We start from the raw sequence: 25,990 nt of genomic DNA, 5'->3' as shown, positions 1-25,990 counted from the left end.
CCTAGATGTTCCTTGTTGGGCCCATCACCACCTCTATTTCCTTCACCCGGTCAGTCAGTAGCTGTAGCTGGTGCACTTCCTTCATGTCAAGTTATCACAGACACAGCTCCTCTCCCTGATCGCCAACATCCCGAGACAGGAGCATGTCACTGCCATATGTGCCATTCCAGATACTACAATAGGGAGAGGGATTCTGTAGAAAACCTCTGAGATTTCACTTCTCAGAGTAATACACTTGATATTCAATTTCTATGGTCAGATTTCCAGCTGGTCTGTGTTCTGCTGAACCATTTGGCATTCCTCCACATTGTCCGCAACTGCACTAAATTCGGTGTCAACTATGTAGTTTCCTGGTTTGTCACTAAAACCCTCATTAAACCGCAGAACAAGATTGGCTCGTCTGCAGTCCTCAGCTGCAAAATCTGAAATTAAAAAGACAATACAAAGATCTCTGTGAAGGCCCCAGCAACGTACAATCTTCCCTATCTCTCTCAATAACCTGGAATGATCCCATCCAGTCCCGGTGCTTTTCCAACTTCGTGTTCTTTGAGAGTCCCAACGCTCCCATCAGCTTGTTATCAATGCGCGGTGGAATATCAGCATATCTTTCTGATGTCTCTATCCTCCTTCAATTTCTGTTTGATGTATACTGAAATAAATTATTCATTTGGGGATTTCACTACCTTTTTCTGGCTCCAGGCATACTTCCACTCCTCCACCTGTGTTGTCTACATTCCTGCTTTCTCTGTGGTGCCTCTTGTGTCTTTATGTATGTACAAGGTGATTTGGTATTCTCTCCAGTGTTTCTCTGCAAAATCATTTCACGTCCCCCACCATCATTCAGCACTGCCGATTCTCTGTTTAATTTGTATATGGATATTCATTAGGGGTTTTGTCTAATTTCCTTGTGTTTTTTTTTTTCCTTTTTGACTGCAGTTGCAACATCTCTGATCAATATTATTCGATTTGGATTCTTGTCTTTCTCCGTCACAGACACCATTTGAATTTTGAACCACTCTCTTCTTAAATAACTCTCACAGGTCAGTTTGAGTTACAGCTGCTTCCGGTCTCTGCTCTTCCCATGTCCTAACTAACATATTTCTCCTTAACTTGCAACACAAACAAAATGCTGGAGGAACTCAGTAGGCCACTCAGGATCTATGGAAAATCTTAAACTATCAACGTTTCAGTTTGAGACCCTTCAACAGGAAAAAGGATGAGAGGTCAAGAAACGCAGGTGGGGTAAAGTGAATATGAAGTACGACGTGGTAGGTGATTATTAGCTTGCCCTTAGTTTTAGCAAATTCCTCCAAGACTGAGACCTTCTTTGGGGAATACTGTTATCAAAAATGTCTCCCAGTTCAATTCATCAGTTGCAAGGATCATGCCCCATTGCAAGTCTTCTGCGTTCCCAATGCATCTAATATACTGCCATCCCTAGCAGCGAATTCCACACATTTTCTGCATTGAAAAAATGAACCTTAGACATTGCCCCCATAATTTTCTGCAGTCACTTCAAAATTATGACTTTGTTTCCCCCCCCCACCCACTTCTATCTTGCGTTAAAAATTCCCCGGATGCCCTTCTATTGATGCCTTCTATCGTTTTGTACAGCTCTTTCAATTCACTTCTCATCCTGCTTCCACCAAAGAGAAAAGTTCAGTCTTACACCACCTACACTCACAAGATGTTTTCCTGGAAGTTCAATGTCTAAAATAATTATTTTCAAAGTACACATGTCACCACATACATTTTGTTGCGGGTATGCACTGTATATACAGAGCAAACACAAAGAAATCTCTGAAAAACTGCACACGTAAAAGACGAACCAAACACCAACGTACACAACACAACAAAGACAACAAACTGTGTAAATAAACAAACAAAGAAAAGAAAAGAATAATAAATACGATGTAACTACCGAGAACTTGTTATGTGGAGTCCCTCAATGAGAGTTCACTGTTGCGGTGAGTGAAATTATCCCCTCTGGTTCAAAACTCTCATCGCTGCGGGGTAACATTTATTCCTGAACCAGGTGCTGTCGGACCTGAGGCTCCTGTAACTCCTTCTTGATGGCAGCATCGGGAAGCGAGCTTCACCTGGATGATGGTGCCCTTGATGATGGATACAGTGTTCCTGTGATAGCGCTCCTTGTTAAGCTGCTCAGTGGTAGTGAGGGTTTTCCCTGTGATGGAATGGCTGCATCCACAACTTTTCAATTGTTATTCCATTCAACGGCATTGGTGTTTCTAAACCACACCAGTCAGGCTATTTTCCACGATTGATCTTTAGAACATTATCAAAGTTTTAGATGAAATGCTAAATCTGTTCAAACGTATATAGTATAGGCCGTAAATGCTGGTAAATCTTTCTAGGATTCCGCTCCTTTGAATCTCCACACCAAGATAATCTCAGAAAATATTGGGGAAATTACTGTCACACACCAATCTGTTGTTTTTACAACTTTCTATAACCTGCCTATGTTGATTGTTTTTTTTTTCATTCTGCCGCTGCCATTACAAACAGCTTTGGAAACTGAAGCGCGTATCATTCAATATTCACCGTTATCAATTCCACTGAAAGATGCCCAGTGGGAGGGAGGGGATAGAGAGGGTACATGAATTGCAATCCATTGTCAGGATTGTACAGGTCTCTGTCGTTTGATGTCCCAGGGTTACACTGGTGTTTAACAGCAGGGTATAGTGCTGGGTGTGTACAGGACCGCGTGCTCACTGTGCAGTGCTGTAAGTATTACCGTCTGTGCCCTGATAATGATGGTGTAGATATTGTAAATTTCAATCTCCCTGTATTCCACTGCTGACTTTTCCTGACCTGTCACATGCAGGTCATGTTTATACCAGAGATAGACGCTCCCCTTCTCCTTTCAGTACGGGCCAGATGTTGTTAAGATCTGTGACTTTACAGTACAGTGCCGACAGCTTGAACATCATATTTCACTGCATGTTTTACATTATTAATTCAGATCATAACCAAGGACTGAACTGGCCACCACGAGAGGCCATAGTTTTAAGGTGCTTGGAAGTAGATACAGAGGAGATGTCTGGGGTAAGTTTTTCTTTTTGCGCAGAAAGTGGTAAGTGCGTGGAATAGGCTGCCGGCGGCTGTGGTGGAGGCGGAAACCATAGGGTTTTTTAAGAGACTCCTGCATGGCTACATGGAGCTTGGAAAAATAGAGGGTTATAGGTAAAGCCTAGGTAGTTGTGAACTGGGGCATGTTCGATACAGCTTTATGGGCTGAAGGGCCTGCATTGTGTTGTATGTTTTCTATGTTTCTATTAACGGGAACGATCTGTCAATATTTGGAAATGTAACTCAGACCCTGTCCATCACGGTGTATAAGATGGTGGTGGCATGAGAGCAGAATTGTAACCTTGTGCATGATGAGCAGGCAGAAGCTGCGAGTTCCAGTGACCGTGGGTAAAGGACATTGCGATCATCAAAGCAGCGAGTTCTGGTCATGTGTACATGTTGCGTGCGAGTTCTAAACACCTAGTGCCAAAATAATATGATCCCTCAGGACTCTCCACGACCACAGTGCTCTTCCCCAGTGGGCTAATCAGGAATTAGGTGTAATTCCAGCTCCACCGAGAGTTCCTCTCCAGCCCCAGGACAGGACACAATGGCAGAACGGCACTCTGTGTGTGTAATCGCGTTTGCAGTAAAACATTCCCAGCCAACTGCAGTGTAACAACTGCACTGGTACTGGGATCGGTGAGTGATGATCCTAGAATCTGGTACTGACTCTTGCTGATCCTCATCAAGAGCAAAATTTCCATTCTAACAATGAACTCGGGCTCAGTCTCAGAAGGACATAACTGTCGTGTATTTTCTCTGATTCTTACCACGGTAACTTCCCTGTCTCCCGTTGCCACTTTCTTCCTGTTGTCACCCATGGATAAAAAGGACAGCATCTAGTTGCCAGTCAACGCGCCATCCAGCTTGCCTTTGGTCTATGGAAGGAAAACTTGTGCTGTCACCTTTCATTCTCACCATCCAACATTAAGCCGGTGACCTGTTATTTGAGTTGTTCAATGTCACAGCTTTACAGTTTTTAAGCAAAGTCCTCAGACAGTCAGCACGAGTCCACTGACACTATCGGTGAGTTTTACCCGTACCCGATTATGCCACATTCTTTAAAATCAAAATGAGACTACAGACACCCTGATGGTCCCTCTGTATCCATTCCCCTCAGCAACAAGTATACCTCTTTGGGTGGGGGTGATGACCCATCTGGGCACAGAAGCAGAAGTAGCACTGTGGCTGGCTCTGAGACACAGCAGAAGGGAAAAGTCAGGCAGTGTGGTAGTGATGGGGGACTCAGTAGTTAATGGGGACACACGAGATGTTACTGTGTCCGCAAAAGAGACACGAGGATGGTGTGTTGCCTCCCGGGTGCTAGGGGCCAGGGTGTATAGGTGCAGCTGCAGGATATTGGCAAGGGGAAGGATGAACAACCAGAGGTTCTGCGGCAAATTGGCACCAATGACATTGCCAACAACGGGAAGAGATCTCACTCTGAGTGTGTAGGTTTATGAAAGAGGCTGAAAGGAAGGGCCTCCAAAGTAGCAATCTGCAGATTACTCCCGGTGCCACGGGCTGCTGCATCTGGGAATGGGAAGATAGCACAGATAAATGACTGGCTGAAGGAGATGGTGCAGGTGGGCAGAGTTTCAATTTATTGAATTACTGGGTTGTTTTTTCCGGGGAATGGATGACCTGTACAAGTGGGACGGTTTGCACCTGAACTGGAGGGGAACCAATATGCTGGCTGGAAGGTTTTCGAACGCTACCTGGTGATGTTGGTGGGATGTTGCTGGATAAAAAAGTGTGATGGTGAGTTTAAGCTTGTGATGCAGGTGGAAAGGGACTGGACACCAGGTCAGCATGTGATGGGTTGGAGACAAAGGTAGATGTCAAGGAAGGTATTGATAGGAAAAATCAAATTAACTGGTATGATTAGACTGAGAGTTTGAAGTGCGTGTATTTTAATGCTAGGGCTATTATGGGTAAATATGACAAACTTGGAGCATGGATTAATACATGGAACTACAACGTTACGGCCATTACAGAGACTTGGTTGACAGATGGACAGAATGGGTGATTAATCTAACAGATTTTTGAAGTTTTAGAAAACTTAAAAAGGAAGGAGGGGAAGAAGGAAATTAAAAGAAGGGGAGTTGCACATCTAATCATGGGCAATATCACATCTGCACTCAGGCGAGTCAGAAAGGAGGGGTCAGAAAATAAGTCGTTTTGGGGTGAAACTCAGGAATAGGAAGGGTGTAATCATATTGATCAGATCGCACTATAGACCACAAATAGCCACCGTGACACTGACGAGCAGATATGCAATCAGATTAAGGAACTGTGTAAAAATAATAGCGTTTTTGTAAGAGTGGGGGATGTGGTGGTTCCAGTTTCCCTATTATAAACTGGCACCATCTTAGTGCAAGGGATTTCAATGGGGCAAACTTTGTTAAATGTATCTAGGAGGGTTTTTAAATCAGTATGTGAACAGTCCAATAAGAGGAGGAGCCGTTATAGACCTCGTGTTGGGTAATGAGCGTGGCTCAGGCAACCGACCTTCCAGTGAGTGAACAGTTAGGGATCAGTGATCACAGCCTCTTAATTTATACGATTGTTATGGCCCTTGTGAAGAGTTTTAAATTGGAGTAGGGAAAATTGCAACGGTATTAGGCAGAAACTAAGAAGAGTTAATTGGGTACAACTTTTCTCTGGCAAGGGAGGGTATTGAATGGTCAATTGCAGAGAGTACAGGAAAGGTATGTTGCTGCTAGAAGGAAGTGGATGGAAAGGTAACTGGTAATGAACTTAGATAAGTCGAGAAAATGAAAAAAACATGTAAGGAGTCGAAAAGTCGGATCACAGTAATCGGGTGATGAGTATAAACAAATGAGAAAAGGAACTGAAGAAGGAAATTAGGAAAGTCTGGCGCGGCCATGAAAAGACGTTAGCAAATAGGATTAATGTGAATACAAAGGCATTTTAATCATACATCAAGAGTAAAAGGATAAAAGGAGGGTTGGTCCACTGAAATAAAGGGAGAACATTTGTTTCGATGTAGAGAATGTGAGTGAGATAATTAATGAGTACAAATACACTCAAATGCATCAATTGATGTACAGCGGAGAGCATTTTGGCAGGTTGTTTCACTGTCTGGTATGGAGGGCTGCTGCACAGGACCGAACGAAGCTGCAGAGGGTTGTACTTTTAGTCAGCTCGATCTTGCGTACAAGCCTACAAAGTACCCAAGGACCAGTCTCTCAGAAAGGCAGCATCCATTATTAAGATCCTTCAGCACCCATGACATGCTCCTTTCTTACTGTTACGATCTGGACGGAGAGACAGAAACCTGAAAGCACACACTCAGTGATTCAGTAATAGCTTCTTCCCTTCTGCCATCCGATTCATAAATTGACATTGAACTGCTGGACACTATCTGACTTGTTTTAATATATATATATATATATTTGCACAATTTCTCATATATTCAATATATGTATACTATAATGTATTTATCTATTAATTGTTTTAGTTTTTTTTATATATTTATTGCCTTATTATTCATTTTTTTCTATATTATGTTTGCATTAAACTGCTACTACTAATTAACAGGTTTCACGTCACATGCCGTTGATAATAATGCTGATTATTATTCGTCCACCTGCAGGTTAAGACTTACGCTTCTCAATTAGCACTGGAAAACCTCCTGAATTATAATCAGTAAATCTCTCAATGAAACCCCAATCATCTCACTAGGCTCATTTCCCACTAACATCTCAAGTACGTCCCCTCTCTAGTGGACCATCTACAAGCTGTTTTTGGAAACCTTCATGAATACACCTAACAAATAATATCCCATCCAAACCTTAGGTGGTAAAGAAGTGTAAGTCATTCTGGAGAGATGATTCCCCAACTAGTGTATCCTACTGTTTTACACCAGTCAATAACCTGCTGACATGTCTGTTTCCCTCTCTTACTGGTTATTGTAAGGCTTACTGTATTACCCTTTTGTTATTCCTGAGTCCCTCCACATTGTCTTACTGTTTGAGCTCCCGGGATGTCTTCGAGCTGGTGACATTCTGTCTGATCAGCAGTGCAGCTCCCCAACCTCTTTTAGCTCCCTCTGGACTATCTAAATCATCTAAATCCTGGAATGTTTAGATACCGGTCCAAACCTTCTCTCAACCAGATCCCTGTAATGCATTAATCACTGTGCCTCGTATAAATGCAGGATCTAGGTATATTCTGCCTTAGCTATTTTACACCCTACGCTGAAATAAACTCACTTTTGCCATTCGGTAACACTGTGCTCATTAAAGAGACTCCATCTTGACTTCCTTTAGGTGTTCTTTGACCTCATCTCTACCTTCCACCAATGCAACCTACTTACCTGTATCTCTGGATACCAACATACCCTCCAGATGCCACGATAAAAATCATCAGGGTGGCTCCAGCAAGATTCCCTGTGAGAATATGATTTACCCTTCAGTGTAACCCATCCTCCCTATACCGGAGAGCCCAATGATGAGTGTTCCTGATGCCTGCCCTCCTATCCGAGGTTGTTAGCCACACGTTTAAGTGAACCAACATACGACCCCTTACTTCGCAAGCACGTGACATCGAAAGTAATCCTGAAGTCACTACCCCAGGGTTGTTGTTTTTTTTTTAACTTACTGCTCACCTACCTAACTTTTCCTTGCAGGACCTTGTCTCTCTGTTGTTAGTTCTAATCAGGACCATTACCTGGCTGCTCATCCTTCCCTTTCAGAATGGTCTGTACCTTCTCCCAGACATCCTGCGTAATAGCATAATGAAGGTAACGCACTTTCCTGCAATTTCACTCATTTCCACAGATATGCCTGTCTGTATCTCCTCGGCTAAAGAGTACCTGCATGCGATGAATATCCTTCTATTTACTGTATATTCATGAACTTATCTAATAGCCTCTTTGTAAGGAGAATTGTTTTAAAATTCGTTCAGTATTCATTTTTGATTCAGCTCAGGGTATTTACATTTGCGTTCGCAAACAAAGGAGACTGCACACGTGTTTAAACAAAACACTTTATTAGAACTCGCACAGATTTAGTACAGAAAGATAAACAAATATCTACAATAGTAGCAGTACATGAATCAAAATAACTCTGATCATCCAGCACATACACAAGCCGATCTCAGTGTTCGATGGAAACAGAGATCCAACAATGTCATGCAGCCTGTTCTGTCCACCTACCCTTCTCCTTCTCCCTCTCTCCATCGCGGTGTCTCATCACCTCTCTCCCCCTCGCGATGACTCCTTCTCACGATCACCCTCGCTCACGCCCTGTCCCTCCTGCGCTCTCCCTTGCACCCCCTTACTCGCGATGTCCCATCCGCTCTCTCTCTCTCTCTATCCCTCTTTCTCACACACTCTCTCTCCCAACTCGATTTCTGCTCTCTCGCTTACCTTCGTGCTCACCCTCGCGCACGCTCTCTCCCTCGTTCTCACTCTCGCGACCCAACCCCCCCGCTCTCTACCTCGCGCGCTCTTCCTCGTGCTCCCTTTTTCGCGAAGTCTCATTCACTTTCTCTCCTTCCACCGTCAAACTTGGCGCTGTCTCCTTCTCACGCTCACTCCTTCACGATGTCTCTTTCGTTCTCTCTAACTCCACCTTTTGCCCTCTCTCTCCCTTTTCTCTATCTTCCTCCCCGTCTCTCTCCCATTCTCTCTCTCTCTCTCTCTCTCTCTCTCTCTCTCCCTCTATCCCTATATTTCTCACCGAGGTACAAGTGAAGGTAATGGTAAATTGTCTTTAATTGTAAAAAAAATCTATAAAATTCTGTTAGATTAAGATATTTCAAGGTGGCTATCAGAAGGAAATCGTACACTTAGAGAAGGAGGAGAAAAGAGGATGAAGGAAAAGACGGGTTGTGACGGAAGCAGGAGTGGTTGATACAGTCGAAAATATTCTCCAAGATCAGGCGGTTTTGTCAGAACCGGGAAGCAGGGGAAACAGGTTCGCCTCAAGCTTCAACTTAACACGGCAGGACGTGAAATTCGAAGGGGATTTCTTTGGCAAGGTGAGGCCAGTGATGCCGTCGAAATCCGCTGTAAACAGCTGTCTTGTCACTCTAAGGCAACAAACACAAAAAGAAAAAGAGTAAGCAGTTGACAGGATTCTGATGAACTGTGTCGGCCAGAAACGTCCACAATTCTCTCTTTTTCGTAGATGTTGCCTGGCCTACTGAGTTCCTCCAGCATTTTGTGTGAGGGAAAGAGTAAACAGTGACGGTTTTGGCTGAGACCCTTCATATTGATCTGATTTTGTGTGTGTTGTTTTGTATTTCGAGCAGCTGCAGATTTTGTCATATTTGTTTTGCAACTCTGTGTATCACACTGTTTCCATTTACCCACAAGTGGGGAGCTAGAATATGGCGTATGAAGGCAGGTATATTGTAATACTTTACAGTGTTTAGTTCTAACGTTTCATGAGTTTCAAAATCCGATTCAGTGGGTATTTTACCGCGTTCTTTAGTTCCTCTCGGAATTTGCTCTGAGTCAGGACGTAAATACACGTGTTGGTGCAGGAACTGAGAACCTGCAGCATTATCGATGCTTGGGCTGTGACGTAACCGGGATCCGTGACAGAATAAACAAAACGCCTTGTAATCCGACTATAGATAAAAAATACCACCAGTGTTCCCCACAACAATATGAAACTAGCGGTTATGCTGAAGAGCAAAACGATGGATTTGCGTCGGTTCTCCATCTCCAGGTCCTTGTCATTCTCTCCACTCTTTTGTCCCCGGAGGCCCCTGCGGGCTCGACTGGTCGCCAGAATCCGCCTGACAGTCAGAATATTGAACAGCAACATCAGAATGAAAGGGACGCAAGGATAGAAAATGCGGTGAAAAATCTCAAATGCGACCCATGAGGGAGAGTTTGTGAAGCTCGGTTTTAAAACACAATACCAGGAAACACCATCAATTATTTCTCCAGACTCGTACTGAAAGCCCCAGGGAACAGTCACCAAACAGGCCAGCACACTCACTGTCCCAATAACGACAGCCGCCGTTCTCTCGGTGCAATATTTAGTTTTCAGCTTGTCACAGCAAATAGCCACAAATCGATCGACGGTGAAAGCGACCGTCAGCCAGACTGAGGTCGCAGTGCTCGCAAACATCAGCCACGTGACGAGTCTGCACACAGGAGTGATGAACAGGAATGATCGGGGAAAATAAATCTCAGCAGTCCGCTTCAGCAGCGGATTCGAAATAACGACCACGAGATCAGCCGCTGCCATTCCCACAAGGTAGAGAGTGATACATTTGGAGAGACCGCACTTTCCCTGGGACAGGATCACAATCGCCAACAAGTTCGCTGGAAGAGAGACAGGGAAGAGCAGTTTGAGAAAATCCAAACAAAAGCCACTTCTGCAGTTGAGCGGATCCTGTAATGTTTCCACTTAATTCTTGGATTTAGCGGTGGGAGGCTCGAGAGAGGGCGCAGAGCTGTCAGAGACAGAGATGGAGTTTACACAGTAAAATAATTTGAATACGGATTACTTACTGACACCGAAATGTGGAATGTCAGTGGAAAGGTAAAACCCGTTACCTGTCTCCTCTTAGACAGTACTGGATGGAACATTTTCTACCGGCCCCTTTGCGTCTCGTTCGGACACTGGTGGCGGGATGTTCCATTAGACAATCATCAACTTCCATGGCGATCCCTGTAAGCGACAGAACTGCCGAAGGACGGAACAAAAACAGGAAATGCTGGAAACGCTCATTCCGGTAAAACCGAATATGTGGGGGAAAAAAAAGACAGTGAAATAATCTCTCCTCCGAACTGTCCTCGGATAGACCCCGGACACGTGTGTTAACTGGTTTCTCTTTGTGTACAAGCTGCGTGGGGTGTCTTGTTTCCAGCAATCCGCTAGTTTGTTTCCTCTTCCAGCTTTTGCCTTCTCACTCACATTACAACAGAACGTTGACTGATTTCTGACACAACTCACGACAGACATGACACCTCCCACTGAATCCATCGCAGATAAGCATGGAGGAGGAATTCAATGTCCAGCAGCAAACTCGATGCCGCAGTCAGAAGCCTGTAACGGTGTCAGAAGTAGATAAAATAGAATACATTCCACAATATTGATAACTCCGAATCACCACGTCCCTTGTGATAATCTGTCAGAAAATATTTCATATTGTTGTCCGTCAACTGCTTTATGTTCAGTTATATTGCACACAGCCATCAAAAATCTACAACAGGTTCGTGAAACATCATGGAACTCCTGACATTCGCTAAAGCGTTACTGCCAGTCGATAGTTTGAACATTGCACCTAACTCAGTCAATCGCTCATATACAAATACGGACAATGAATTAGTAGAAAGTCGATGAGCTGTTTCAACACAATATTTGCAAATACAGTGCAGCTGCTACAAGACCAAAATTACAGAAACACGAATATCCTATTATGGATCCCAAACCGTTGGTAGAACGCTGCCTGACCCATTCAGTTCCACAGATGTTGACGGATTCCCTGAATTCATGCAGACTTTTATTTTAGATCCAGATCCCAGAATCGATAGTCCCGGTGTTTCCATTCCAAAACTGAAAAGCGGAATACTGGGACTGGAATGTGGCAGTGAAAGGAACAATCACAGCATGGGAAATAAACATCATCTCCCACCAACAGCAGCTGACACTGCGACTTACCGGGAATTCCAAAGGCTGAAATAATAGGATAGTAAAGGTCTCGTATCCGCCAGATGACTGGATACACCATTTCATGAGAATCTGTGATTCCTGTTGCTCCTGAATTCACAGCTCCGGCAGACACTGAGCTGATGCTTCACATCAACCCTGATTCATACAGAGGCTCAGTCTCCAGAGATACGGTTATACTCCTTACTAACTTTCTCACTTACAGTTAGTTGAACAAACAATTTTAGTCTCTGATATACATATACTGTATATATCAAAATTCTTTGGCATTACCTCAGTAGTGTTTCTGGTGGAAATAGGCCGGCCCTTTATTGACAAAGACTGAAACTTATCATCGAACAGCTACCTGTAGCGATTTCATTTTGTTGACTAATTATTCAGTATTCAACGAAGACCAGCGACGCTGTCCGACCCCTACCTTTTTCTGTAATTTCCCATTTTGATCTGTCCTTCCGTCGTTCAGATACAATAAATAAAAAGGTCCGGATGAAAGCGATTAATGGACCATTTTGCTGAGGAAGAAACACGAGAAAATCTGCTGATGTTGGAAATCCAAGGGAACACACAAGAATTCTGCTCAGTTCCTCCAGCATTTTGTGTTTGTTGTTTCTGATGCAGTAGTCTTTTATACACATCTTAAATTTGGCAAAGGTCAAAGGATAATTGAAAAGAAATGTGTTGTCGTGTAATACAATGAGAAGACAGGTAAAATAATAAAAATAGTCCTCGGAATTGGAAGAACAATAGATGCAGGATGTTGAAAAGTTAACGAGAAAATGACGAGCGTGAGATACAGAGAGAGAGAGACAGAGAGACAGAGAGAAGGAGAGAGAGAGAGAGAGAGAGAGAGAGAAAGAGAGAGATCGAGAGAGAGATAACAGGCTGTGTGACATTGTCGGATCTGTGGTGCCCTCCAAAACTGAGATAGGCTTGTTTAATGAATGATACGTATTATTTTGATTTCTGTACGGCGAGGTACAAAATGAATACTCTGCATTCATTGACGTTCACTAAGGAGAAGGACCTGGAGGAAAGCGAGATCGGGAAGCGGGTATGGTGACATTCTCAGAAGTGTTGATCCTAAGGAAGAGGTGTTGTTGGAAATCTAAAAACCTATTAGGTGGCTAAATACTTTGGGGGAATGAGTCCACTGGGGGCTACAGACCACATGCGGAAAGGCATACAGATCGAACTGATATCGTGGCCAACACGCGCACACACACGCAGTGAGTTGAGGGGACTGTCCCTGTGCTGACCGGTTCACTGTAAATTGTTCACTAATTTGAGAAGAATGGACAAAGGATCAAAGGAGTATGTAATGAAATTCTTATTTTACACTGACTGTTGTTGTCATCTGGGACATATTGCCTGCAGGGGTGATGGGAATAGCCAATCAAATTGTTCATAGAGGAACTGGACAGGTCCTTCCGGGGAAATAACCCGCTGAGCTGTGGGAACAGAATTGGGAATGGGACAGCGGGCATGCTGTACTATAGACTTGACGTTCTACAGTATAGAATTGATTGGTTGAACGTACTAGTGCATCCCCCAATGATCCTGCGTCGAATAATGATCTGAAACACTCAGTCTTGCTTCCAGGAAATATCTAATTTACCTGGATGTACAAGGTAATTTTCTGTAATAATGGGGCACTCTATCAAAACACTGGCACTGCAGTCCAAGCCCACTGAGCTGCCAGAGCACAACACTGGTCAGTGAGAGCACAGAACAGTACACAACTCTAGTACAAGGACAGACACTCAGGAGAATAATTTAGTATTGATCCAGAGCAGGGCAGAATAGAAGAATAGACATCACAACAACCTCAGCACTGCTTTGTGGTGCCACAGATTTCAAGCACCAGCCCATTTGCTCTACAGATAAAGACATGAAAAACCCCATATTGCACTGTAAATTCACAGCCGGACACAGACCATACTCATCCCGTTGTGTACACCAGTCACCTGCAAAACTGCAAGAACACTGACTTGCACAAATCAGCTCTGGGCTGCATGGACACTGCCCGCTTTAGCTCCAGCACTGCACAGCAGGGAGGCGGACAAGTAGAAAACAAAAATATCCTGCAGGAACACAGACTTCAGCAACTCAGCATGGTGAGGAAGGCCAGACTGAATATTTGGTACAAACATGCCCTGCATAAGAGACTGTCCAAGAACAGTCAGTAGTGGACTACAGGGACAAAGAACTTCACAATATCTAGACATTCACTTCCACGATACAGACCATTAAAACTCTCAGCACTGTGCTGTGAGCACACAGACATGTACACACCCGGCTCTCCACCGTTAAACTCTAGTACTATCCCAGCACTTCAGGGACAGAGACCTGTACAATCCGAATAATGGACTGCAATTCATGGACTCTATCTATCCGCTCCCTCCCAGTGGGCATCTTTCAGGATATAACGGAGAATTGATAAAGTAGCATCTTGAGATGCTGTGTGTTTCAATTTCCTACTATTTTTAAAATGCCAGCAGAAGAATGTGGAACAGAAATGTAGGCCGGCTATTGGAAAGATGTAATATCAACAGAGACTATAATTTCCCCAATATTGACTGGAATTCTTTTAGTGTGGAAGTTTTGAAGAGCAGAATTTGCTGGCATCCTGGAACGATTTACCGGCATTTACAGCCCATATTCCCCAGTTTCAGCAGATTTACTATGTTGTGTAAAACTTAGACAAACTTTTGCAGGTGTATAGTGGAGAATATCCTGACTGGATACATCATGATCTGGTATGGAGGCACCAATGACGTTGAACGGAATAGGAAATTAAATATTCAAGATGCGAATTCTGTCGTTTTCACGTCCCTCCGAGATTTGCTGACCGATTGCCGCCACTCCGAGCCAAGATACAAATTAAACCACAGAAACAATAGAAACTACAGCACAGAAACAGGCCTTTTGGCCCTTCTTGGCTGTGCCGAACCATTTTCTGCCAAGTCCCACTGACCTGCACACGGACCATATCCCTCGATACACCTCCCATCCATGTATCTGTCCAATTTATTTTTAAATGTTAAAAAAGAACCCACATTTACCACCTCGTCTGGCAGCTCATTCCATACTCCCACCACTCTCTGTGTGAAGAAGCCCCCCCCAGTGTTCCCTTTAAACTTTTGCCCCCTCACCCTTAACCCATGTCCTCTGTTTTTTTTTCTCTCCTTGTCTCAGTGGAAAAAGGCTGCTTGCATTCACCCTATCTATACCCATCATAATTTTGTATACCTCTATCAAATCTCCCCTCATTCATCTACGCTCCAGGGAATAAAGTCCTAACCTGTACAACCTTTCTCTGTAACTGAGTTTCTCAAGTCGTGGCAACATCCTTGTAAACCTTCTCTGTACTCTTTCAACCTTATTTATATCCTTCCTTTAATTTGGTGACCAAAACTGAACACAATACTCCAGATTCGGCCTCACCAATGCCTTATACAACCTCATCATAACATTCCAGCTCTTATACTCAATACTTTGATTAATAAAGGCCAATGTAGCAAAAGCTCTCTTTACGACCCTATCTACCTGTGACGCCACTTTTAGGGAATTTTGTATCTGTATTCCCAGATCCCTCTATTCCACTGCACTCCTCAGTGCCTTACCATTAACCCTGTATGTTCTACCTTGGTCTGTCCTTCCTCCATGTAATACCTCACACTTGTCAGTATTAAACTCCATCTGCCATTTTCCAGCCCATTTTTCCAGCTGGTCCAAGTCCCTCTGCAGGCTCTGAAAACCTTCCTCACTGTCTACTACACCTCCAATCTTCGTCTCATCAGCAAATTTGCTAATCCAATTTACCACATTATCATTCAGATCATTGATATAGATGACAAATAAAAATGGACCCAGCACAGAACCCTGTGGCACACCACCAGTCACAGGCCACCACTCAGAGAAGCAATTCTCTACCACCACTCTCTGGCTTGTTTCATTGAGCCAATGTCTAATCCAATTTACCACCTCTCCATGTATATCTAGCGAATGAATTTTCCTAACTAACCTCCCATGCCGAACCTTGTCAAAGGCCTTACTGAAGTCCATGTAGACAATATCCACTGCCTTCCTTTCATCCACTTTCCTGGTAACCTCCTCGAGAAACTCCAATAGATTGGTCAAACATGACCTACCACGCACAAAGCCATGTTGACTTACCCTAATAAGTCCTTGTCTATCCAAATACTTGTAGATCCTGTCTCTTAGTACTCCCTCCAATAACTTACCTACTACCCACGTTAAACTTACTGGCCTATACTTTCCCGGATTACTTTTCGATCATTTTTTAAACAACGGAACAACATGAGCCACTCTCCAATCCTCCGGCACCTCCCCTGTAGACAGCGATATTTTAAATATTTCTGCCAGGGCCCCTGCAATTTCAACACTAGTCTCCTTCAAGGTCCGAGGGAACACCCTGTCAGGTCCCGGGGATTTATCCACTTTAATTTTCCTCAAGACAGCAAGGACCTCCTCCTTTTCGATCTGTACAGTTTCCATGATCTCACTTCTTGTTTCCCTTAATTCCATAGACATCATGCCGGTATCCGTAGTAAATACAGACGCAAAAAAATACTATTTAAGATCTCCCCCATTTCCTTTGGTTCTGCACATAGCCGACCACTCTGATCTTCAAGAGGACAGATTTTATCCCTTACAATCCTTTTGCTCTTAATATAACTGTAAAAGCTCTTTGGATTATCCTTCACTTTGACTGCCAAGGCAACCTCATGTCTTCTTTTAGCCCGCCTGATTTCTTTCTTAAGTATTTTGTTGCACTTCTTATACTCCTCAAGCACCTTATTTGCTCCCTGCTTTCTATACACGTCATACAACTCCCTCTTCTTCTTTATCAGAGTTGCAATATCCCTTGAGATCCAAGTTTCCTTATTCCTATTCAGTTTTCCTTTAATCCTGACAGGAACATACACATTCTGCACTGTCAAAATGTCTCCTATGAAGGCTTCCCACCTACCGATCCCATCCTTGCCAGAGAACAACCTGTCCCAATCCACGCTTTTAAGATCCTTTCTCATTTCTTCAAATTTGGCCTTTTTCCAGTTAACAACCTCAACCCTAGGACCAGACCTATCCTTGTCCATGATCAAGTTGAAACCAATGGTGTTATGATCACTGGAACCAAAGTGCCCCCCTACACAGACTTCCGTCACTTGTCCTAACTCGTTTCCTAACAGGAGATTCAATATTGCATCCCCTGTAGTTGGTCCCTCTATATATTGATTTAGAAAACTTTCCTGAAGACATTTTACAAATTCTAAACCACCTAGACTCCTAACAGTATGCGAGACCCAATCAATATATGGAAAAATAAAATCCCCAACCACCACAACTTTATGTTTTGCAGTTGCCTGCTATCTCTCTGTAGATTTGCTCTTACAATTCTCGTTGACTATTGGGTGGTCTGTAATACAATCCCACTAATGTGGCCATACCTTTCCTGTTTCTCAGCTCCACCCACAAGGACTCAGTAGACAAGCTCTCTAATCTATCCGGCCTGAGCACTGCTGTAATATTTTCCCCAACAAGCAATGCCACTCCCCCACCTTTCATTCGTCTGCCTCGATCACATCTGAAAGATCGGAACCCTGGAATATTAAGCTGCCAGTCCTGCCCCTCCTGTAGCCAAGTTTCACTAATTGCTACAACGTCATAATTCGACGTGTCAATCCACGCCATTAATTCATCCGCCTTCCCCGCAATACTCCTAGCATTGAAATATATATACCTCAGAAGATTTTTACCACCATCACAACCTTTCTATTAGCGGATTTGCTTGAACTTTTAACATCATTTATTTTCACCCCAGCCAGACTGTCATCTCTCGCACTCTGATTCCCATCCCCCTGCAAATCTAGTTTAAAGACCCCCCAATAGCACTAACAAACCTCCCTGAAAGGATATTAGTCCCCCCGTAGTTCAAGTGTAACCCGTCTCTCTTGTACAGGTCCCACTTGCCCCAGAAGAGGTCCCAATTATCCTGAAATCTGAAACCCTGCTCCCTACACCAGTTCCTCAGCCACTTGTTCATCCTCCAGAGCATCCTATTCCTACCCTCACTGGCATGTAGCACAGGTAGCAATCCTGAGATTACCAACCTCGAGGTCCTGCTTTTCAACTTCCTACCAAGCTCTCTGTACTCACTCTCCAGGAGCTCCTCACTTTTCCTTGCTATGTCATTAGTACGATGTGCACCACGACTTCTGGCTGATCACCCTCCCACTTCAGAATGTCATGCAATCGATCAGAGACATCCTTGACCCTGGCACCCGGAAGGCAACAAAACATCCTGGATTCTCTGTCACGACCACAGAACCTCCTATCTGCACCTCTGACTATCGAGTCCCCTATCACTACCGCTCTCCTCTCCCCCCCCCCCCCCTCCCTTCTGCACTGCAGAGCCAGACTCGGTGCCAGAGATCCGGCTACTGCAGCTTGTCCCAAGTAAGTCATCCCCCCCGCCCCCCACCAACAGTATCCAATGCGGTATACTTGTTGTTGAGGGGACTGGCCACAGGGGAACCCTGCTCTGCCTGCCCTTTCCTCTTCTCTCGCCTGACAGTGATCCAATTTCCTGTCCTCTGCTCCTTTGGCGTAACTACCTCGCTGTAGCTACTATCTATGATCTCCTCATTCTCCCGAATGATCCGCAGGTCATCCAGCTCCTGCTCCAATTCCCTAACGCGGTTTGTTAGGAGCTGCAGCTGGATGCACTTCTTGCAGGTGTCGTTGTCAGGGACACCGGAGGGCTCCCTGACTTCCCACATCCTGCAAGAGGAGCATTCCAACATCCTGCCTGGCATTCTCTCTACGCTCGACAATATGAATAAAAAAACTTACCGGAACTTACCCTGGCCTCTGCCTGTTCTAGCCGAAGCCTGTTGAGCCAAAGCCGTCCCACTCTGACTCAGTCCACTCCGACGATGGGCGCTGTATATGGTGGTCTGACTTATAAACCTTGGCGCGCTACGTCACGCGCCTGCGCAGTTCAGACCCTTCTCCCCCAGCAGTTTTTAAGAAAAAAGACGACTTTTTCTACCCGAATTCTTCCACTCTCTTCTTCAACTGCTTGGGCTGTCATCTCTTGGTCTTTGTCGTCTCGTTTCCAGCTGAGTGGTTCCGACAGTTTTCTATTGCTCCGAGTGGGGAATTCTGTCTCTTCGTGTCTAGCTGAGTGATTGCCGGCCGTTTGCCGCTTCATGGGCTACTCCGTGTCAAGACTAGAACTGTCTGTTGTTGTTTGGTTTCGGCGTCTCGTATCCATCTGAGGAGGTTCGGCCATTTGCGGCTACTCTGAGTTGGATATTCTGTCTCTTCGTTGTTCAAGTCATGTCCAAGTCCAGGCTCTCTGTTCCTGTCCAAATCGAAGTCCAGGCTCTGTGTCCCAGTCCAAGTCAAGTCCAGTATCTGTGTTCCAGTCCACGTCCAAGTCCAGGCTCTGTTTTCCTGTCAAGTCCAAGTCCAGACTCTGTGTTCCTGTCAAGTCCAAGTCCAGTATCTGTGTTCCAGTCCAAATCCAAGTCCAGGCTCTGTGTTCCAGTCCAAGTCCAAGTCCAGGCTCTGTGTTCCAGTCCAAGTCCAAGTCCGGGCTCTGTGTTCCAGTCCAAGTCCAATGCCAGGCTCTGCGTTCCATTCCAAGTCCAAGTCCAGGCTCTGTGTCCCAGTCCAAATCCAAGTCCAGGCTCTGTGTTCCAGTCCAAGTCCAAGTCCAGGCTCTGTGTTCCAGTCCAAGGCCAAGTCCGGGCTCTGTGTTCCAGTCCAAGTCCAATGCCAGGCTCTGCCTTCCAGTCCAAGTCCAAGTCTAGGCTCTGTGTTCTAGTCGAAGTCGACGTCCAGGCTCTGTGATCCAGTGCAAGTCCAGGTCCAGTCTCTGTTTTCCAGTCCAAGTCCAAGTCTAAGCTCTGTTCCAAATCCGAGTCCAAGTCCAGGCTCTGTGTTCAGGCCCGAGTCAGGTCAAGGCTCCGTTTCCAAGTCCGAGTCCAAGTCCCGGCTCCGTGTCCATGTTTCTAGTCCCGGCTCCATGTTCAACTTTCTAGTCCCTGCTCCCTGTCCAGGTTCCGGGTCCCAGCTCCGTGACCAGGTTCTGAGTCCCAGCTCCGTGCCAAGTTCCGAGTCCCAGCTCTGTGTACAGGTTCCGAGTCCCAGCTCCGTGTCTAGGTTCAGTGACCCAGCTCCGTGTCCAAGTTCCAAACCCCGGCTCCGTGCCCAGGTTCCTCCTGTTTGTCGTCCTACGTTCACGTCCATGTAAGCATCTCATCCACTCTTCCGTTTTGTCCTGGCAACTATTAATAAAAAAGCACTTCCGTTAATGCTACTTACGTGTCTGTGTCCTGCTGTTGTTTCCGCTTTCCAATCGCAGCACACATTGGAACAGAAAGCCTGTAGACTGTGTGAGAGAGAGGATAGGCAAGTGATAGAGAAGTGGTGCGCAGAGACCGATGTTTCGAGATGTGTCTATTTTAATGCAAGGAGTATCATGAACAAAGCGAGTGAGCTTAGATCGTGGATCAGTTCTTGGAGCTATGATGTTGTGGCCATTACAGAGACTTGTATGGCTCAGGGGCAGAATTGGATACTTAAAGTAATATATTCCAAATAAGAAGGAATTTTCAATTGGAAGAAGGACACTATCGTGACTGACAAGTGAAATCAAAGCCTAAGTAAAAGCAAGGAGAGCATACAAGGAAGCCAGAGCTAATGTGAAGATAGAGGATTGGGGAGCTTTTGAAAACTTGCTAAGCGAAACTAAGAAGGTCATTCAGAAGGAAAAATAATTACGAGAGGAAGCTGGTGACGAATAAAAAGGAAGATACTAAAAACATTTTTAAAGTATATAAAGGGTAAAATCAGGGTCGAGAGTAGATATAGGATCAATACAAAATGACGCTGGAGATTCTGTAATGACAGATGCAGAGATGGTAGAGAAACTGAATGTTTATTTTGCATAATTCTTCACAGTGGAAGTGTACCGGAAATTCAAGAGTGACAGTGAAAATTACGACGGAGAAAGTTGCTCAGGAGATTTAATGATCTGAGAGTGGATAAATCTCCTGGACCTGATCAAATGTACCCTCGGGTCCTGAAGGAAGTAGCTGGAAAGATTGCAGAGGCATTAACGATGATCATACAAGAATCGATAGATTCTGGCATTGTACGAGATGACTGGACAATTACAACTGTTACTCCGCTATTTAAGAACGGAGGACGTCATCAGGAAGGAATCTATAGACTTGTTATCCGAACATCAGTGCTTGGAAAGCTGTTGAAATCTATTGTTAGGAATGAGGTTACGGAGTACCTGGAGGGACATCACAAGATAGGACAAAGCCAGCATGGTTTCCTGAAAGGAACATCTACTGCAATCCTCTGAAGAAGTTATAAGCATGGAAGACAAAGGAGATGCAGTAGACGTGGTGTACTTGGGTTTTCAAAAGGCGTTTGACAAGCGACACATGAACTCTTAGCAAGATAAGAGCCCATAGAACTAAATGGAAGTTACTTGATTGGGCGTAGCATTGGCTCGTCGGCAGAAAACAGAGAGTGGGAATAAAAGGATCCTATTCTGGATCGCTGTCGGTTACCATCGGAGTTCCAGCAGAGTCGGTGTTGGGACCACTGCTTTTTACGATGTACGCCAATGATTTATACTACGGAATTAATGGATTTGTGGCTAAATTTGCCGATGATACAAAAAGAGGTGCAGGAACGGGTAATGTTGAGGAAACAGAGAGCCTGCAGAGAGACTTGGATAGTTTAGGGGAATGTGCAAAAACGTGGCAAATGAAGGAAAATGTTGGAAAGGGTGTGGTCATGCGCTTTGGTGGAAGAAATAAACGGGCAGACTATTATTTAGATGGGTAGACAATTCAAAATGCAGAGATGCAAAGGAACTTGGGAGTCCTTGTGCAAAATGACCTCAAGGTTAACCTCCAGGTTAAATCGGTTGTGAAGAACGCGAATGGAATGTTGGCATTCATTTCCAGAGGTATGGAATACAAGAGCAGGGATGTGATGGTGAGGCTCTATAAGGCGCTCGTGAGACCACGCTTAGGGTATTGTATGCAGTTTTGGGCTCCTTATTAGAGAAACAATATACTGACATTAGAGAGGGTTCAGAGAAGATACAGGAAAATTATTCCAGAAATGAAAGGGTTAACGTATGAGGAACGTCTGGAAGCGCTTGAACTGTATTCCCCAGCGTTCAGGAGAGTGAGGAGGACTGGAATCTTATAGAAACATTTCGAATGCTAACAGGCCTGAAGAGATTAGATATGGCAAAGTGATTTCCCATGGTAGAGGATTCTATAGCAAGATGGCACGACTTTGGGATTGAAGGACGTCCTTTAAGTCATGAGATTCCTTTAGTCAGAGGGTGGTAAGTCTGTGGAATTTGTTGCCACTAGCGGCAGTTGATGACAAGTCAGTGGGTGTATTCAAGGCAGATATAGATAAGTTCTTGATTAGTCAGGGCATCATAGGGTATAGAATCAAAACAGTGAGTGGGGATGACCGGAAGAATTGGATCAGACCATGATTGAATGGCAGAGCAGACTCTATGTATCGAATAGCATACTATTGATTTAATATCTTATGGTCTTATTGTCTCATGTTCCTAGACTGCCAGGCTTCAGATGTTTCAGGGAGGCAGAAGAGGTCGGATCGAGGCACTGCTGATCAGAGATAGTATCACAGCTGCAGAAAAGGAGGAACTCATGGAGGGCTTGTCTACTGAGTCTCCGTGGGTGGAAGATAGGAAGAGGAAGGGATCAATAACTCTACTGGGTGTTTGCTTGTTTTTTTTTATGTATATATATATATATAGATCATCCAATAGTAACAGGGACATCGAGGAGCAGATAGGGAGACAAATTCTGGAAAGGTGTAACAAATAATGGTTGTCGTGGTGGGAGATTTTAATTTGCCCAATATTGATTGGCATATCCCTAGTGCTAGGTGTTCAGATGGGGTAGAGTTTAAGTGTGTTCGGGAAGGTTACTTGTCACAATATGTAGATAAGCCTACAAGAGCAGTGGCTGCCCTTGATCTTCTATTGGTAAATGAACCTGGTCCGGTGTCAGGTATCTCAGTGGGTACCACAATGGGGTGTGCTGGGCGCAAGGGTGGACCAAAATGCAAGACACAAACACATCATGTGAGATTAACTTAAATTAAGTTTATTGCTCGGTACAAGGAGAGCAAAACAGATGCAGGAATAGTGAACTGGACATGGACTCAGGCCAGAGAGTAGGCTGGGAATAAGGGTCTGGGCTAGGACTCGGAATCACGAGCCGCCAGGGCCAGGACTCGGGACTTGGAACCTCCGGAGCCAGGAAATCTTTATTCACGGGACAGACTCAGACACAGGACATAAAACACAGAGCCGGGAATGTTCCGTAGACACGTGACGGAGTCGGGACTGTTTTTGACACAGGGTCAGGACCATTCCAGGGCACAGGGCCGGGATCCCTTTTTGACGCACGACTTGGATACGGAGACCACACAACAATGGACAGAACTATAACGGGGTTCAAGTCCGCTCCAAGCCGCAGCGAGCTCATAACTCACCACAGCGGGTTAACTTTGACTGACCGGTACTGACAAGGGAAGGCGGCTTGCTGGCACTTGCTCCGGGAGGAGACTAGGCTTGCTCCGCCAGATGACATGGGCTCGCAGTACCTTTGCTGACTTTGCAAACGCTCTGGCGCCGAACGGCTGAAAGTCGGAGACTATAAACTGTCGGTTCAGCCGAGAGTAAATTGCCTTAAATCACCAGGCCTGAGGGACACGGGAAAACAGGGAACCAAAGGGAAACAGGGAGTCAACGGTCCGGATCGTAACATAAACAAAGTAATTTTAAAGGGACCCCGATCCGGACCATGACAGTGGGAGAGCATTTTTGAGGTAGTGATCACAATGTTATCTCCTTTACCATAGCATTGGAGAGGAATAGGAACAGACAAGTTACGAAAGCATTTAACTGGAGTAAAAGGGAAATATGAAGCTATCAGGCAGGGACTTGGAAGCATAAACTGGGAACAGAGTTCTCAGGGAAATGCATGGCAGAAATGTGGAAAATGTTCAGGGGACACTTGTGTGGCGTTCTTCATAGATAGGAGCTAATGAGACAGAGAAGAGATGCTACGGTACAGGAACCATGGCGTACACATGATGAAAATATAGTCAAGAAGAAAAGAAAGGCTTACGAAATGTTCAAAAAACTAGGTATTGATAGAGATATATAACATTTTAAGGCTAGCAGGAAGGAGCTTGAGAGCTGAAATTTGCAGAGCCAGAATGGACCACGAAAAGGCCTTGGCGAGCAGTTTCAGGAAAACACTAAGGCATTCGACAAGTACGTGAAAGGCGGGAGAATAAGATGTGAGAACATAGGACAAATGAAGCGTGACAGTGGAAAAGTCCGTGCGGAACCAGAGGAGACAGCACAGGTAGTTAATGAATACTTTGCTTTAGTATTCACTATGGAAAAGGCCCTTGGCTATTGTATGGATTTCAACAAGGCATTTGATAAAGTAGCCCATGCAAGGCTTACTAAGAAAGTAAGGAGACGTGGGATGCAAGGAGACATTGCTTTGTTGATCCAGAATTGGCTTGCCCACAGGAGGCAAACATTTGTTGTAGAGGGGTTATATTCAGATTGGATATCAGTGACCAGCGATGTGCCTCAGATAGCTTTTTCTGGGACCCCTTCTCATCGTGATTTTTATAGCTGACCTGGATGAGGAAGTGGGGGAATACGTTACTAAATTTGCTGATGACATAAATGTTGGGGGCATTTTGTATAGTGTGGAGGCTGTCAGAGTTTAAATCGGGACATCGATAGGATGCAAACCTGGGCTGAAAAGTGGCAGCTGAAGTTTAACATATTGCCATGGTCCCGTATGGCTATTCCCCATCTTGATATTACCCCCTTAAATGGGCCTTAATCCCCTCGTCTGATTTTCAATCATTCCCAGTTCCACTAACTACAACACACCTGATTCCCATTAGCGAACATAGAATAAAACTCGGGCGGCACAACCATGCTTTGGCAGTTGGTTGGTCGACTCTAGTGTGAGTAAATCTCGTTTTCTGATTCCTTGGGACGGTCAGTTCTCAGCTCCGCATCATTTCCTGTATACTGTGCGTAAACCTTGTCTCCGTGTCAAGACTCTCCTTGATACCGGTTCCACTTTCGCGGCGGTGATGACGCCTCACGACTCTGCCTCCGAGCCTGTGTCCTGCACTTGGGTTCGTCCTCAGCCACGTCCTTGTAACAGAACGAACTGGCCAGAATGAACCCAGCGGACACGGACACCGTGCAACAGGCCAATTCCAGCCAGGGCCACCTCTGGGCGCCCACGATCAGCTGCTCAGAGAGGTCACGGAAAACCTTCGTGATCTGTTCACGAATATGAGGAAGGTCAGTGAGCAGCTTCACAGGTTATCCGTATCCATTACTCCGTCCCTTCCAAAAACCCCGACTGACCAAATCGCACAGTCTGGGATGGCTGCGTCCTTTGGATCGGCAACACAATCCTCTCGGGGGCCGTACGTACCCGCACCGGAACCCTACACTGGGGACCTAGGGTAGTGTCCGGCCTTCTTATTACAATGTTCTTTGTTCTTTGAGCAGCAGCCACGCACGTACACCTCGACCACATCAACGATTGCATTCATCATGGGGCTGTTACGAGTGGATGCCTTGGCATTGGCCACCGCGATCTGCGATAGCCGACCAGAGGTGTTTTCCTCCTTTCCCTCCTTCGTCTCCAAAATGAGGAAGGTCTTTGAAGAGCCTGTTCACGGTAAGGACGCCGCTAAGCGCCTGCTAACTCTCTGTCAGGGTTCGCGAAGCGTAGCAAAATACTCCATCGAGTTCCGAACATTAGCGGCCGACTCTTGGTGGAATGACGAGACACTACGGGAACTGTTCCGAAAGAGCCTCTCAGATAAGATAAAAGATGAACTGTCAGCGAGGGATGACGCGGACAGTCTGGACTCTCTGATCTCTCTAGACACCAGGCTCGATAATCGACTTCAAGAGCGTCTGAGAGAAAAGACCAGACGCCGCTCTCCTCGTGTCAGCCCACGGCTCACCTTACCATCTTCAGCCAGCCTCCCCTCCCCGGACGCTCCAAGAATAGCTCCTGCTCCGACCTTCCCCACTACCCTGGGGGAGGAACCGATGTAGATGGGGCGGA

General features: G+C 45.2%; 1 protein-coding gene across 1 annotated transcript; it reads right to left on the bottom strand.

Annotated features, from left to right (window-relative positions):
* Positions 1-255: 255 nt before the first annotated feature.
* LOC134341357 (probable G-protein coupled receptor 139) lies at positions 256-25,466 on the bottom strand. Its single transcript, XM_063039220.1, has 5 exons — positions 25,434-25,466; positions 25,005-25,188; positions 10,677-10,766; positions 9,506-10,402; positions 256-422 (listed from the first exon to the last, which is right to left on the bottom strand). The coding sequence occupies exons 1-5, from the start codon at positions 25,464-25,466 to the stop codon at positions 256-258; spliced, it is 1,371 nt and encodes a 456-aa protein (XP_062895290.1).
* Between the last annotated feature and the right edge of the window lie 524 nt (positions 25,467-25,990).

This window comes from Mobula hypostoma (assembly GCF_963921235.1).
Source record: "Mobula hypostoma chromosome 30 unlocalized genomic scaffold, sMobHyp1.1 SUPER_30_unloc_4, whole genome shotgun sequence".
Classification (NCBI taxonomy): Eukaryota; Metazoa; Chordata; class Chondrichthyes; order Myliobatiformes; family Myliobatidae; genus Mobula; species Mobula hypostoma.
The sequence above is the reverse complement of the archived record's forward strand: the minus strand, read 5'-3'. Positions and strand labels throughout refer to the sequence as shown.

Excerpts from the sequence above, each read along its gene's own strand:
- LOC134341357 (XM_063039220.1), bottom strand. The coding sequence starts at position 25,466 with ATGAATGCAATCGTTGATGTGGTCGAGGTGTAC. Across the intron at positions 25,189-25,433 it reads TTGATGTGGTCGAGGTGTAC|ATCACGAAGGTTTTCCGTGA; the intron begins GTGCGTGGCTGC and ends ATTCGTGAACAG. Across the intron at positions 10,403-10,676 it reads AACGAGACGCAAAGGGGCCG|CGAACTTGTTGGCGATTGTG; the intron begins GTAGAAAATGTT and ends TCTCTCTTCCAG.